The 15,715-nt window shown below is 39.1% G+C and overlaps 1 protein-coding gene across 2 annotated transcripts in view; it reads left to right on the forward strand.

The window, feature by feature from the left end:
• The first annotated feature begins 4,346 nt into the window (after nt 1-4,346).
• The window catches only part of LOC108698491 (integrator complex subunit 6-like), a 31,575-nt gene continuing 20,206 nt past the window's right edge, over nt 4,347-15,715 (forward strand). The window contains exons 1-2 of one of the 2 annotated variants that reach the window (XR_001932662.2): nt 4,347-4,740; nt 4,869-4,946. Coding sequence is in view for 1 of the 2 variants with exons in the window: in XM_018230009.2 (XP_018085498.1) it covers nt 4,630-4,740; nt 4,869-4,946 (189 nt within the window). In the remaining variant the exon portion in view is untranslated. The remainder of the gene's footprint in view (nt 4,741-4,868; nt 4,947-15,715) is intronic. The other variant, XM_018230009.2, reaches the window with a different exon arrangement.

The following is a 15,715-nucleotide window of genomic DNA, read 5'->3' on the forward strand; positions in this document are numbered from 1 at the left end:
AATTTATGGATTTATTTGTTTTGACTTCTTTTCATGTCAATAGCCCCATCAGAGCCGGGCCAACCCAGCCAGGAGCCCTAGGCAACCTGGCCGGCCACGGCGCCGGCTGACAGCTCGTTCCGCGCAAAACTGCACCCGAGCGTGCATGCGCAAAACTGTGCTCGTGCGCACATGCGCAGAAGAGCATTTACTCACAGGAATTCAAGCAGCAGCCGGGGAGAGACGGACACTATGCTCATGCGGACATGTACAGCAGCGCATTTATGCACTAAAATTACAGCAGCGGCCGGGGAGAGACAGGACCAGACATGGGGTAGGCGACAGAGCAGGTACGTGCCTGGCACCCCCCCCCAGCTTTGCGCCCTAGGCACGTGCCTACTCTGCCTACCCCTAGTTCCGGCCCTGAGCCCCATTAGAAATATATTTACAGAGAATACTGTTGACGTGTTCAATACTTATTTATTAATATTTTACAGGACTTCGAAAAAGTTTTTTATAAGCATCTGGGAGTAGTACTATGTGCTTTGTCCAGTTTTATCCATTACACTACATTATGCAGTATTTATAAAAAATGCATCTCCTAGGAAAAAACTGCAAAAGCAGGAAGAACCCATAACAACTGAAACATTCCCAGCTATCATGTTAGCTTTTAACGTGACAAATCTTTTAAGCGGATAAAGTTCTTTCCCACTGTCACCATATGATTTTATATCCAGTACTGCAAGGGTGGGTTCAAATAGAAAAGCACTGGTGAGTTATGCACACTACACAGGATCCAATGCTGATTCAGACTGTCTGCTTATTCTCCACCTTGTTTAATGAGCTCTGCAGATACATGTATCAACTACAAAATAAAACACAGAAAGATGAGGTTGCATCCAACAAGCCAAGAGCAAATACTGACATACATTTCAAATATGGTTCAGCAGGAAACAGTGCAAACTGAAGAAAAAGAGCACATTAACTAAACCAAAAGTTTGCATTGTCTCACAGCCAATGAGATTATTTTATTGTGTTGTCAATAATAAATAATACATTGTTTTCATGAGAGTAAATGGTCTGCTGTGCCCCAGGAAGGGGTCCATTAGCCAGGCCTGTGTTCAGGGCCGCCATCAGGGGGAGACAGGGGGGAGAGTTGTAGGGGGCCCCAAGGGTAAGGGGGGCCTGGCCACGCCGCACTTACTTGATTAGCCAGGCCCCCCATCTTTCTGAGAGCTGCTGACTTCGGGAAGGCATGGACATGGACCAATTTTCTTATAACGTGGGGGGCCATGGCCACCAATTTTTTTTTCTCATGTGTGGTCCGAGCCACCAATATTTTTTAATGGGGGGCTCTGGCCACAAATGTTTTTTTATGGGGGGCCCTGACCACCAATATCTTTTTATTTTTTATTAACAAATGGGAACCCTAGCCACCAATAATTTTTTTTGTTTTTTTACTGTGTGGAGGGTGGCGGACCTGTGGGGTGGGGAGGGTGGACCTGTAGGTGGGGCTTGCGGAGGTCGCAGCCCAGGGGGCCCAGGAAATTTTGTTGTATGGGGCCCTGTGATTTCTGATGGCGGTCCTGCCTGTGTTAATGCATTTCATACTGAACTATTCCCCTTCATAAACCATTGCAGCAATATAGCACTTCTAGAATTCAGTTTTCTAGGATAGTAGTGTGGAACCTTGTCAGGACTAATATAAAACTCTAAAAGGCTAATTTAAAAGAACTGAATGCTTGAACAGAAGGGTGTGATACTTGAACTGAGAATGTGCCTGCAGCCTAAGTATTGGCAGGGTTTCCAAGACAAAACAGGATGCATACTAGAAAGATTGTTTAAGTTATTGTTTATTACAAAAACCAGAGGAAACTCATAGAAGGTCAGGCAGAACTGTCCTTGCAGTAGTTCCCTAGGTGGAATTGCTCCTAGGACATTAGCATATGCTGAAAGAAGTAGGATGGCACACACTTGTAGCATTTGTGCTAAAACATAGGTGCTTTATTTAGATCTCAAACACAATGTTTCGGAGGTACATCCTCCTTTATCAAGTGTTCTCATGATAAAGTTAAAGGAGGTTGTACCTCCGAAACATTGTGTTTGAGATCTAAATAAAGCACCTATGTTTTAGCACAATTGATACATGTGTGTACCATCCTACTTCTTTCAGCATATGCAACAGGGGAACCAAGTAAAGCAGCAAGGTTTCTGGATAGAGCACCACCGTAATATAGCCACAGTCTTTTGAACTATTGGAAGTTCCAAGGACATTAGGTCTACACTGGAAGCCTGAAAACTCTGGCTGCAGATGAACTTTGACACAGACCAAAATTGTAATCTGGAGTGGAGATGCTCAGCCTTGATTTTGTTAGTGTGTGGGCTCCCAAAATTACACATTTGATCACCGCACCAAAGGCCACCCCTTCAGACTAGCGGAAAAGAAATTTAATTTAAAGCAACGTAGGGGGTTCTTCATAGTCAGGACAGTGAGGTTGTGGAATGCACTGCCGGGCGATGTTGTGATGGCTGATTCAGTTAATGCCTTTAAAGGAACAGTTCAGTGTCAAAATAAAAACTGTGTAAATGGATAGGCTGTGCAAAATAAAAAATGTTTCTAATATAGTTAGTGGGACAAAAATGTAATGTATAAAGGCTGGAGTGACTCAATGTGTAACATACTAGCCAGAACACTACTTCCTGCTTTTTAGCTCTATAACTCTGAGCTAGTCAGTGACTTGTAGGGGGGGCACATGGTACATTTCTGTTCAGTGAGTTTGTAATTGATCCTCAGCATTCAGCTCAGATTCAAAAACAACAGATATGACCCAGGTGGCCCCCCCTCAAGTCACTGATTGGTTACTGCCTGGTAACAACAGTAACCAAGTGTTAACCAAGAGAACTGAAAAGCAGGAAGTAGTGTTCTGGCTATTATGTTAGACTTCCAGTCACTCCAGCCTTTATACATAAATATTTGCCTAACTAACTATATTAGAAACATTTTTTATTTTGCACAGCCTATCTATTTACCCAGTTTTTATTTTTACACTGAACAATTCCTTTAAGAGTGGCTTGGATGATTTCTTGGACAGACAATATCAAAGGCTATTGTGATACTATATATATATATATATATATATATAGTTAGAAAAACAAACCGCACCAACCAGGACTTAGTATAAGGAAAAAATTCCAAAAGTTTATTAATAAACTTTGGAATTTTTTCCTTATACTAAGTCCTGGTTGGTGCGGTTTGTTTTTCTAACTATTAATATTATTATTGTTTTGAAACCTGCACACAGGCATGGGATTCCTTTTACCGTGTGCACCAGCCATACATTGCCTTATATATATATATATATAATTTGTAGCAACCACACTGATATTTTCAGCCGAATTCGGGTGCAGGGGCCAAAGTATTGCATATAGGATTATTGAGAAGACCCGCACTCCATTTTGTGAAAAAACTCAAATGCCTTTTATTGTGTACATAAATCCAACGTGTATATATATATATATATATACACTATATGTGGATTTTGTCATTGTTTCAATTAAATGTGCACTAACGTGTAATTATATTTTAATGTGGCCATTCACGAGTCTACACTGCCAAACATATTCTTGCTGCCATTAGGGTTGCCACCTGGCCGATATTTTACCGGCCTGGCCGGTAAAACTGATGCTTAATGCCAATGTTATTGATAGGAAAAAATAGCAAGAATATAGCAAGGCCGGTATTTTTTTCCAGAAAAGGTGGCAACCCTAGGTGTCAGACAAGAATTAGCCACCTACAATGGCCCTGAACTTGCCCAAATAAAGAAGGGACAAAGGAAATTGTATGCAGGGCGCCACGTGATGTTATGAGGTATGGTTGACAGCTCACAGGAAACAGGTTCAGTAGTAAGAGTCCCAAAGCAAAGCACCCGTGGGGCAGGCTAAAGTAAGGAAAGTATGTTGCTGCCCCATTGAATTCTAGTGAAAGGGTAACCATACAGCGGCAGCTGCTCGCCCCTTTCTTATTAACTAGACCAACAGCGGCAAGAAGTGGAATAACCTTCCGGTAAGAGACGGTTTCACACATTAATCAGATCACTGCAGATTACCCAGCACCGCAAGAGGTCAGATAAAAAAATGGCGGCCATGCAGTCTGAACTACATCTCCCTACACTCCACGCGGAGCTAAAATAAATAAATAAATGGTCAAGCACGCCTTCTCTTATTAATATGCAAAGCCTGGACGTCGCATGGAACCAATAGCTGAGCAGAGCGATCACATGCTGCGCTGGTCGGGTTTAGGCAAAGAGAATCATGAATATGCTAATTTCGACTGGGGGTTGCCAGCCAATAGGGCGGCGGGGCGGTCACATGGTGCGCTGGTAGAGGTTAGGAAGAGAAGTTATCTATCAGTGAACACGGTACAGAGACTCAGAGCTCAAGTGAGCTGTACGGGGGTAGCCCGTTCTTGGGGGCCGGGGACCCACACACTATATCTTCCCTCTACTGAGACAGGGGTCCAATTTCACCGTCCCACCAAACAAACTCCATATAGACAGCAGGATATCCCAGAGTGTGGGCACAATAAACCACCGCAGCGCCAGTATAGTCCAGGCGGATCCATCGGGTTTCCGCCTATAGTATGCGCTGAAAATGCCTATCTTACTTTTCCTGATAGACACGTCCGCCTCTATGAACCAGCGCACTTACTTGGGTACCACCTATCTGGATATTGCCAAAGGCGCGGTAGAGATATTTATGAAGGTAACAGCAATTGTTGGTGTCTCCCAGCGCGGGGGAGGGCTGATGGGTTTCTTTTATTTTTGGCTGATTAATGTTATTGTATGACTGTGTATTCACCCCTGCCTTCCCTTGTGTTTGTGTCCCCGCAGCTGCGTGCCCGGGATCCTGCTAGTAGGGGCGACAGGTATATGCTGGTTACATATGACGAGCCACCATACTGCATCAAGGTAAACACATTTCAGTGACTACCCCGACTCCGTGGCGGTTTGTATGTGGGAAAAAGCTAGGCCCTTTAGTCGCCTCCGGCCGCACCTGTAACAAGAGCCCGTGGGAACGCTCCCTAGAACGGAGGAAACCGACAGGGCGGACCCGGGAGCCTTACAGGCCGCGGCGGGCGGGGTGCAGGGGGTGGTTTCGGCGGGAGTAGACGGGTCGCAGCCTCCGAAGATGGCGGACATCTTGCTTTTGTATGGGGCTGAGGCGCCCGAGATGGAGGCGGGGGGAGAGAGCATTGGTGGGAGGTGCTTATGACGTCATAGCTATTCGCGACATTATTGGCCGTTGTTATACATGTTGGGCCCACCCTTTCCTGTTTTATTGAAGTGGGCTGCACCGTGATTGGCAAAAAAATAAATAAGGAGCGGAGATTACACGAGTCAATGAGTGCATGGTTTCACATTCACATATGTGACACTTCACATTTACTTACATCACCTCTGCTTTTAACGGGTGCTCTGTCAAATATATATGCCTCATTCAGCCATTGTCCCATTTTCTTCCTGCCCACTTTTATTTAAGTTTCATGGAGTTGACCTGCTATTCTTAAATCGAAAGTGGTTTCACTTTTTAACCCACCTCTTACATGTATAACTGATTCATCTTTATCTCTAATCTCAATACTCAGATTGCACCTGGAGAAAGACAGGGGGTTGTTTATACAGAGCTGGAGAAAACAATGGTTCTTATTCATATATAATACAAACAATTATGGATTTGTTAATCAATAATTCATGTTTCCCTTAAGTTAAACTATGGGTGTACACTGTACCTATTATGGTAACATCACAACGGGCTGGTAAGATCATTTAGTAGCCAAAAAATGTGTTGTTAAAAGTACCCAAAACAACCCCATAGACTTCCATTGCAGTTAGAGTTGCCACCTTTTCTGGAATAAAATACTGGCCTTCCTATATTCTTGCCGTTTTTTCCTATTAATAACATTGGCATCAAGCATCATTTTTACCGGCCAGGCCAGTAAAGTACCGGCTAGGTGGCAACCCTAATTGCAGTGGCCTGACAATGGTTTTGTGCTCCCAAATTTCCAGTCTTGCAGATTTGTGTGCTGTTGTAGTACTGAAAGTTCCACTTATAATTTTAGGAACCACTAATAAGTGCACCCTGGGTGGTATTTAATTAGCCAAGCAGGCTGAAATGACCGTTGATGCAAAGTTATTAGGAAATAATAATCTTTTTTTTTTCCCCAGAAAAGATAGGAACCCTAATTGCTCACTTCCTCAAAAATGTTTCTGTATTTTTTAAGTCAAATTATTTGAACTGAATCATACTGATCTTATGTGGCATGCGGTCTGCCATATGTTATGGCTTTATATTTACCCGTGTAAACGACATTAAAATCATTTTTTCGATTGTCATCAGGTAGTCACAGGTGTTGCCTGCACTTCATACCAGTTGCTCATGCCTAATACTATGTTACCCATGACATTCTGAATTTATAGCTGGACAATAATAATCTATCATTTCCATCAAATCACATATCATACGTTTAAAATTGATATACATCAATAACAGGCTTTCATGCAAACTTTTTTCTTTACATATTTTACTGTTTTCTCTGATTGGTAGGTTTTGCTAATAATCTATTTAATTACAAAAAAAACTTCAACATGGGTCATAACTTGCACAACTGCAGTAACCAGTACCAAACAAACAGGTCTTTACTTTTCAATGTGGAGTAGACTTTTCAGAATAAAACTGGTTATTTGCTGTTATAAACTGCAAAATCAGCCCAATAGACTTTTATAGAAAGGGATTGTGCTTTTGCTCAGCTGGTTATAACAATTTTCTGTGTTAATGTTTTCTTGTTCAAAATAGATCATTTTTGAGAATGCTCTGGATCCCCTTCCAGTGTGCTATATTTAATTTTGGAGGTGGTATCAGAATCATTATTACCGTCCAGACAGCAAGTTTTCTCTTTAGTGTAACTGACTGTTCCATGTATGTAAATTTAAAATCTAGTAGTTGTCCTATTGCTCTAATGCGCTGAGACATTCACCATAGATATCTCTAAAGCACCCCATATGGCAGTCATAAATCGGTGCAGTAATAATAGCTGTCCATAGAGATCCCCAAAACCGAGACAGCTCAAATTCATAGTGGCTTATTCACTGGACTTTAGACCAAGTAGTCCTTTGTGTGACTTTGTTCAAATACCGTACAATTTAATTGTAGCCTTGTGCAAGTTCCTAAGCAACAGGTAACAAACTGAAAGATGGGACTGTAAAAGAAGTTTTCTGAATGGCGAGAAAATAGCCAGTAAATTGCCCATGGGTGACACTCCAGATTGTGTCCCCACTGGTTGATAGGAACTGTTATGTGCTTTACCTATAGGGTAAAATAATAATTTATGAAGATTATAAAAAGGAATGTACCTGATGCGCATATATATATATATATATATATATATATATATATATATATATATATATATATATATATATATATATATATATATATATATGACATGCATTAACATTACACAGTGTGCATATAGCAATTTTTAGGTGCAAATTTCACCCCCTATCCCAGTCAAACTGACACAATTGTGGGTGGGTGTTTTTGCAAATTGAGTACAAAATTGTCAGTGTGGGGATTGTTTTGGAGCAAACCTGTTCTGTTTCTTAACCCAGCCCAAACTCTGGAATTACTACCATGTTCAGGCTGGCTGTAGCTTTAGGGTTTCCCAGCTTCAACAGGTGCACTTGTGCATGATTCATTAGTAGACTGAACAGATAGCACAACTCTGTGGAAGTGAAAGTAGCGTGTTTGGGCATTGCTTCTTTTCTGTTAAGGGCCTAGTAAATCTTGCATACCATTTGTAGGAATTTAAAAAAAAAAAAAAACTCATTTTAACTTTCCATAATACAACTTTGCATCCTGTCTAAACATAAGCTGAAATTGTCACTGACCTGCATACATCGAACAAAACTCTGCATGTAGAGGCACCATCCTGAGAAGTTGCAAAATATGCCTACTATAGGAGTAATCTTAAAGGGATTTTGTTTACACTTTTTGAATTTTTTGAAAATCGTGAATTTGCCTTTGTTTGGCCGGGTCTGATGATTGATGGTAGTTAGTCATCTGTTCAAACAAATAGGCTGCTGCAGAGTCAGAAGTGTATCTTTAAAGGGGCATGATACCACTCTATACACAAAATAATGGCTCTTCAACACAGCGTTTTTTTACTGCGCCCCTCCCCCCTCCGTTCCGATTTCTTCCGTTCAGCAGCAGGGGAGCGCAGGAGTAAACAAACTCAATTATTGTCAAGGGGGCTGTACTCGCACAAACGCATGTAAGCGCCAAACGCAGGTGGGACTCAGCATGTTGCATTCCACCTGCATTCGGTGCTTACATGCGTCTGAGTACAGCCCCCTTGACAATAATTGAGTGCGTTTACTCCTGTGCTCCCCTGTGGCTGAACGGAAGAAAGCGGCGCGCAGCAAAAACTGCCCGTGTACAAGAGCCCTAAATAGGAATTGTGTTGGAAATGTATTATATATTCTTGTACGTTAAAAAAGTCCACAATTTTGCCTTTATGATTTACTAATGGAAAATCAGTTGTTTTTTCACTGATTTCAAAACCCCCAAGTGCTCCTTTAAAAGGAGATAATGCTATGTATCAACACATCCTTAAGGGTTGGTTCACCTTTTAGTATGTTATAGAATGTCTAATTGTAAGTAAATTTGTCTTTAGTCTTCATTATTTATTTTTTATAGTTTTAATTATCTGCAACCAGATTGCTGAAATTGCTGAATAAAAAGCAAATAGCTAAAAAAACACAAATAATAAAAAATGAAAACCAGCTGCAGATTGTCTCAGAATATCCCTCTCTACATCATACTAATGGTTAATTTAATACGAACAACCCCTTTATGTTGAAACTCTCTTAAGGCTTTGAACTAAGGAGCAGCTCATTATACAGAAGGCGTATTTGGGGACTGGGAATTTTTCTTTTAGCTCCTCTCCGTTGCTGACATATGTCTAGTGCAACAAATAAGAAACCATTAAGTTTTTAATTTTTTCCACTACAGCTAAGTTATATGTAGTCCACCTTCTACAAGACAGAAAAATGTATACCAATGCCATTGTGTGGTGAATTTGGTTAGGGGCCCTACTTGCTCCTAGCAGATATATATACTAGTGCCACAACAGCTATAAAGCAATATATCATAGTGTATATATAGTACAGCAAGTAAGTTAACTTCAGTTCTCACTAATTTACCCACAGCCATGGCATATCAAAAAGCAAGCTCTTTCAGACTGCATTTCCCTGAGCACTTCTCTAGGCTAGTCCACTGTTTTGGAAGCACTTTTTCTTTGAAATGATGTTGAAAAACTGATTTATGCTAATAAAACGAGATGCACAATTTCTGCAGATATTTTATTCAAACATTATTGCAGGGAGATTTTATTAATCAAGACACCAGATTTACTGTATTTGTGATACATCCATCTTTAACCTGCTATAAGATCTGTACAGCATACCAGAAGAAAGGGTAGAACTGATTTAAAAATGAGAAAACATTTTTTTAAATGTATAAAAAAAGTTAGCAAAATACAAAATAATGGCCTGTGGAATTCATGGATAGAGTTTTTATTCCATTCTCAAAATGTATCTATGAGGCCATTTATACAGCAGGCAAGCGCTCTTCTTTCTGTTCTACAGTTGATTCCTAATTACAGCAAACACTTTTAAGAGGGAAAATGAATTGCTCTGCTATGCAAGTTCGGTAGCAATCAGCAGAATATTTGATTAGAAGCATTATCTTGCTAATGTACAGAGAGAACTCAAAGTACTAATACCAACCATAGCTTTCCAAATGACTCCCTGCAAAATGAAGTGAGTTTCTAGCCTCTTTTACTTGTAATCAATCTATAGTAGACTTCAGTTGCGCAAATCATCAATATCCCTGTGTTTTTTAAAGACATGGAAATATTTCGTAAATTAGCCCATTCAATAAATATCAGTCACTTGAATTTTAGAGATTTATTAAAGAAAAGGAAGAAAAAAAATCTATTTATTACCATCTAGAGGACTAGAGTGAAAGTCTTTCCCATATAAGGAAGGACATTTGTTGTCAAGAAATCATTCATTTGGAGATGCTCAAGCGACTGCTACAAACTTTAAGTGTAAATTTATTTTACTTTCATTTTACTGTAGTAAGTGGAGAAAATTCAGATTCTTGTCACACATTTAGAAACCCAGTGTGTTTAGACGATGTACTATTGATACCTACTCCCCTGTACACAATTCTTCACAAGCCAGACCCTAGTTAAGCAGATGTTTATGTGCAATGCATCAAAATCCTTGGCAAAAATCCAAGGCCAAATCTACTGCAACACTGCTGTCCGACCTTCTAATAAATACATCAGTACGTTTGTTTGACATGATCTGTCCATCATAAGACTATGCTGGGTGCTGCTTGTGTTGCAATTATTCATGACACATTCTTGAATGTGATCTGTGAATAAAACTGAGGCACTCCTGCTTTTAACCGTTTTTACGTAGTTAAATTGGGTTGAAAAAAAGACCATCCAGTTCAACCCCTCCAAATGAAAACCCATCATCCATACACACACCCCTCCATACTTTCACATAAATTATATATACCCATATCTATACTAACTATAAAGTTGATTATCAAAATAGCCTTTGATATTATGTCTGTCCAAGCCATTCTTAAAGGCATTAACTGAATCAGCCATCACAACATCACCCGGCAGTGCATTCCACAACCTCACTGTCCTGACTGTGAAGAACCACCTACGTTGCTTCAAATGAAAGTTCTTTTCTTCTAGTCTAAAGGGGTGGCCTCTGGTACGGTGATCCACTTTATGGGTAAAAAGGTCCCCTGCTATTTGTCTATAATGTCCTCTAATGTACTTGTTTTTGTGTAGAGAAAATCTCTGAAAATGAAAATATTAGAAGAGATTTTCACTGATCTATGAACAGGCAAGGAGGGTGATATTTTCTTTTCAGAAAGACTGTTATTAGCCTCTGTATTTACTTAAAAAATAGCTAGTGTGTTTTAAATCATTTAATTTGATTTATATTTAGGTATTTGCACACAAATGTGTGTGTGTATATATATATATATATATATATATATATATATATATATATATATATATTGGGTAAGTAATATACCAACAGATATGGTAATTTTATGTCATTTCTGAAGAGGTCACTGTTTTACAACCTATTTAAGGAAATTACATTGTTGAACCTGTAAGCCTATGATTAAGGGAGTTGCTCCCGAAACACGTCAGGTGATGTGATCTGTTGCAATAAACTACAATCCTTTTATCTGGAGTGACACCTTTTTAATTTTCTCTGAGCATGTATAAATAGCTAGTGACCCGCACAATATGTTCATTTTGTAACACGACTTGCCTTTCTTACACTGATACAATCAAGATACTTCACTTTGTGTAGCATTCAATGTTATAATCACTTTACTGTGGTAATACACTTTTTTTATGGTAGTTACGTTCAGTGCTGGGCCTAGGGTTGAGGCAAGGCAAGCATCCCCTCCCCACAGTGCATCTTTTTTCGTGTATATAAAAATTGCATATATTATTTCCACATTGCCTGACCTTATGCTTTATTAGTAATTTATTCTGTGAATTTTTAGTTAAAATGTATGATCATACTTTTGCCAAGCTGTTTACAACATTGACATAAACCCTATATGTGGATCTTAACTATCTGAATCTGTCTTAATAGTTGTTGGTCATAGTTGTCACATATGCTTACAGCTCTGATCAAGCATTGGTTTAGTTACATAGTTACATAGTTACATAGTTACATAGTTAAATTGGGTTGAAAAAAGACAAAGTCCATCAAGTTCAACCCCTCCAAATGAAAACCCAGCATCCATACACACACCCCTCCCTACTTTTAATTTAAAATTCTATATACCCATACCTATACTAACTATAGAGTTTAGTATCACAATAGCCTTTGATATTATGTCTGTCCAAAAAATCATCCAAGTTTAACAGGCTGATCCTCCATCACTGTAACTATAATAACAGAGAGATCGCTAAGACTTACACCTATTTGTAATCAATAAACCATCATTAAAGGTATGGGTGTGGGGGTGCTACAAGTGGACATTTGGCTATTCTTTCCTGCAGAATAGATTGTGGGACCAATTCAAGGCTAAGTATAATGGAAGTACGACTGATGTGGCCAAATTGACTACAAACATTTTTTATGCATTTTGTTCTGTTCAAGTGAATACTTTTTCAAAAACCGGTTTTGTTACTAGTTTATGATCATAAAATTGCCATTAGGTGGTCATACATGTAAAAAATGATGTCTTGATTATCTCCCACCTATGAAAGGTACAGAATTGGAGGCCATTGCTTTAGTCAGAAGACACTTTTCACAAGGTGCCAGCCTATAATATCTATTAAAAGTTAGGACCACCATATGGGGTTCACCATGGCATGGTATGGTGGCTTTGCAAGTTTGTGATCATAAACTTGTAACTACAAACCCCTGTTTTTGAAATCTAATACCACTGTTAAATTGCTAGGATTATATTTAATAATGGATGAAATTTCAGTTTTGTTTTAGCAATTATTTCCATTACATTAAAGATTGGTAGTCAAGTAATAACATGCTAACTTTTCCTCCGCAATCCATATTAATCATTAAGTAGTGAGCTTTAACTTCTGTTGAAGTTAGCATAATGACAGTGTAGACTGGTTACCTTGAATTAATGGCTTAGCACAAACTTTTGCTTTTTTCGTGTACAAAAGCATTTTGAAACACCTTGTGTCCTTGGTGAGTAAACCCAAATGTAGTAAAACACAAACCGAATGACAATAAAAAGTAATAATGGGCTTATTATATCTTTTTTAAATGCATATTCATTGCATTAAAAAAGTACAAATACTCCCTTGTTGCATGTGTATTACTGTACACATTGTTTAAGTAGAAACAATGACATTTTCTAAACTTTTCATCTTTATTGCTACAACAACTCCACCATTGCTATTTTTTTGTTTTTTTTACGGAGCTCAATTGTGTTCAGACACTGTTCATGTTGAATGGTTGTCATTGGTACTCATGTCACCACCTGTCTTACAATATAGGAAGTTGATTTTAAAAAATCAAGACCACTGCTGATAATTGAAAGTAACTGGGCTGCATTGTTGCATTTAAAGGAGAACTAAAGCCCAACAAAGAATTGTCACCTTCTTTTGTATAAAGGCACCAACAGTGAAGATCTAGGTTTCTAGAGCCCACCAGTAGATCACCATCTTCTTTCTTAATAATTCACAGCACATGCTGTAGCCGCCTGTATGTTACTCAAGCTTTGGAACTGACTTTCAATACTGTATATGTGCAGTATAAATGTAATTTCTAATGAATTCAGATTCTAGAAACCAGTGCAGTCTGTATCAGAATTGATTAGGAATGAGTCCTGTAGCATCAGGTTCTATAAAACATACAACCATATTTTCATCCTGACATCCTAAACTTAACGTCCCAAAGAATACAGAGCATGTGAAGTGTCACAGACACTCAAAATATGGCATAACAAATGTTGCTATGGACAACTTTAAAGGCATGGATGGATCATTACTGATTACTTATAAAATAAAAAAATTTTTAGTCAGATTTTTTTTAAAGGTTCTCGTTTAAAAATAATGCTTTCGTTGCAGACCTTCCATCTGGATTTTCTCATTGTCCCGGATTTTTAATATGATCTGGTGTACATTCCTGTTGTGAGAGCAACCACCCATGGTCATGTCCTCCTCTGATGACCTTTTTTTATGCACTAGTAGGCAGATGTTTAACTTTAGCTTTAAAGAAATACTATTTGCTGTCGACAATAAGTGATGCATACCATAGTTTATTGTTCATTAATCTGATTTTAAATTTATCAATGACATTGATAAAAGCAAACATTGACTTGAATATTCTTGAATACTATTCAGGACAAGAGTGCTTGACATTGTTGGTTTAACCTTTTATTTGTTCTTCTCAAGTAATATGGATTGACAGAATACTTTAGGGGCTGATAAGTTGACATACTTTTCAAAAAATGAGAAAAAGATGGTAAAAGCCCCCGCACTCTCGAATAAGTTAAATTAATTATCTAAATTATATCGTGAACCAATCAATTGATAAATATAAGGTGCTTGTGCTAATAAAGAGGACTTGCTTGGTTAATTGAGACCTACTAATAGGTTTAAATAGGTATTAAACAAATAACAAAACAACAAGTTCAGAGAAGCATAGAGTTGCTTTTTCTGTGTATTTAAAATGGCCAGTGCCAACTTGTTAATTTATATACTGAATCTATAAGCGATAGATTCAAAAATCCAATAAGTTATAAAGTGCAAGTGCTCAAAAGTTTACAGTCGCTGACTGGGTGTGGTTCGAAATAAATAATTTATGCAAGTGCTAGTGCATTATAAAATCACAAGGTAATTCATTAGCAAAATTAGTTTAAGAAAAAGGAACCAGGACCGGCATTCAAGGAAATTTAAGTAGGAAAAGGAAAATAGTGTAGAGGTGGAGAAGTCCCAAAGAAACTGCTGCCTATTATTTTCTAAGCCCTGGGACCCCACACGGGGAGAAAGTAGTACACTGAGGACTGTGGCCTCGTATATTACATAACCTATCTCTTAAAAGAGCTAAAATGACCTAAAAAACCACAAATCTGCCAGTGCCATATAAATAACAGAGAATGAAGAAATTGAATGCGGTTCCCTGGACCAGGCTATGAGTATTCAAATTCTGTTAAAAAGATTTTTTAAAAAGGTTTTTTCCAGGTGATTGAAATAGTATTAGGATCTGAACAACAATTAAAATAAATATTGTGAAGAGAGACTCGGCCAACGCGTTTCGCTAAAAGCTTTGTCAAGGCAAATGGTGTCCACTCATGCTTGCACATTTTTTAAAGACTTTCGTGTTTAGAGATCTCGCGAGATTTCGCGCAGCGTTATGACGTCTGTGCATGTTTTCGTCTGCGTTGAGAAACCTTGCGTGATTACGCGCAGCGTTATGACGTCTATGCGTGTTTACGTCTGCGCTAAGTATTCTCACGAGATTTGCACATCATCAAAACATTAACCCTATGTATTAGACTTCACCCAAGTCACCTGGAAGTGAAAGAACTAGAAAGAGCCAGTGCTGCACTATGGAACTGCTTTCTGACAGGCTATTGTTTCTCCTACTTCTGTAACTGAATGTGTTGCAGTGGGACGTGGATTTTAAGGCTAGGGCCACACGGGAATATTTCAGGGAGATTAGTCGCCTGGCGACTTTGAAAAACGTGTCGCCACGTGTGAATAGGCGCAGGTGACTTTAGCGCTAGTGGGTGCGAGATACCCGCGAGCCATTCAGGGAGATTAGACGCGGCCATTAGTCGCCAGGCGACTAATCTCCCTGAAATCTTCCCGTGTCGGCCTAGCCCTTACTGTTGAGGGCTGTTCTTAGATCTACCAGGGAGTTGTTATCTTGTGTTAGGGAGCGGCTATCTGGTTACCTTCCCATTGTTGAGTTGTTCTGCTGGGGGACGGGACCGGGGGGGTGGTAGATATCACTCAAACTGCAGTAAAGAGTGACTGAAGTTTGTCAGAGCACAAGTCACATGCCTGGAGGCTCCTGGGAAAATGACAAAATGTCTAGCCCTATGTCAGATTTCAAAATTAACTATAAAAAAGTCAATTTAC

The sequence above is a fragment of the Xenopus laevis genome, chromosome 8L (assembly GCF_017654675.1).
Source record: "Xenopus laevis strain J_2021 chromosome 8L, Xenopus_laevis_v10.1, whole genome shotgun sequence".
Classification (NCBI taxonomy): Eukaryota; Metazoa; Chordata; class Amphibia; order Anura; family Pipidae; genus Xenopus; species Xenopus laevis.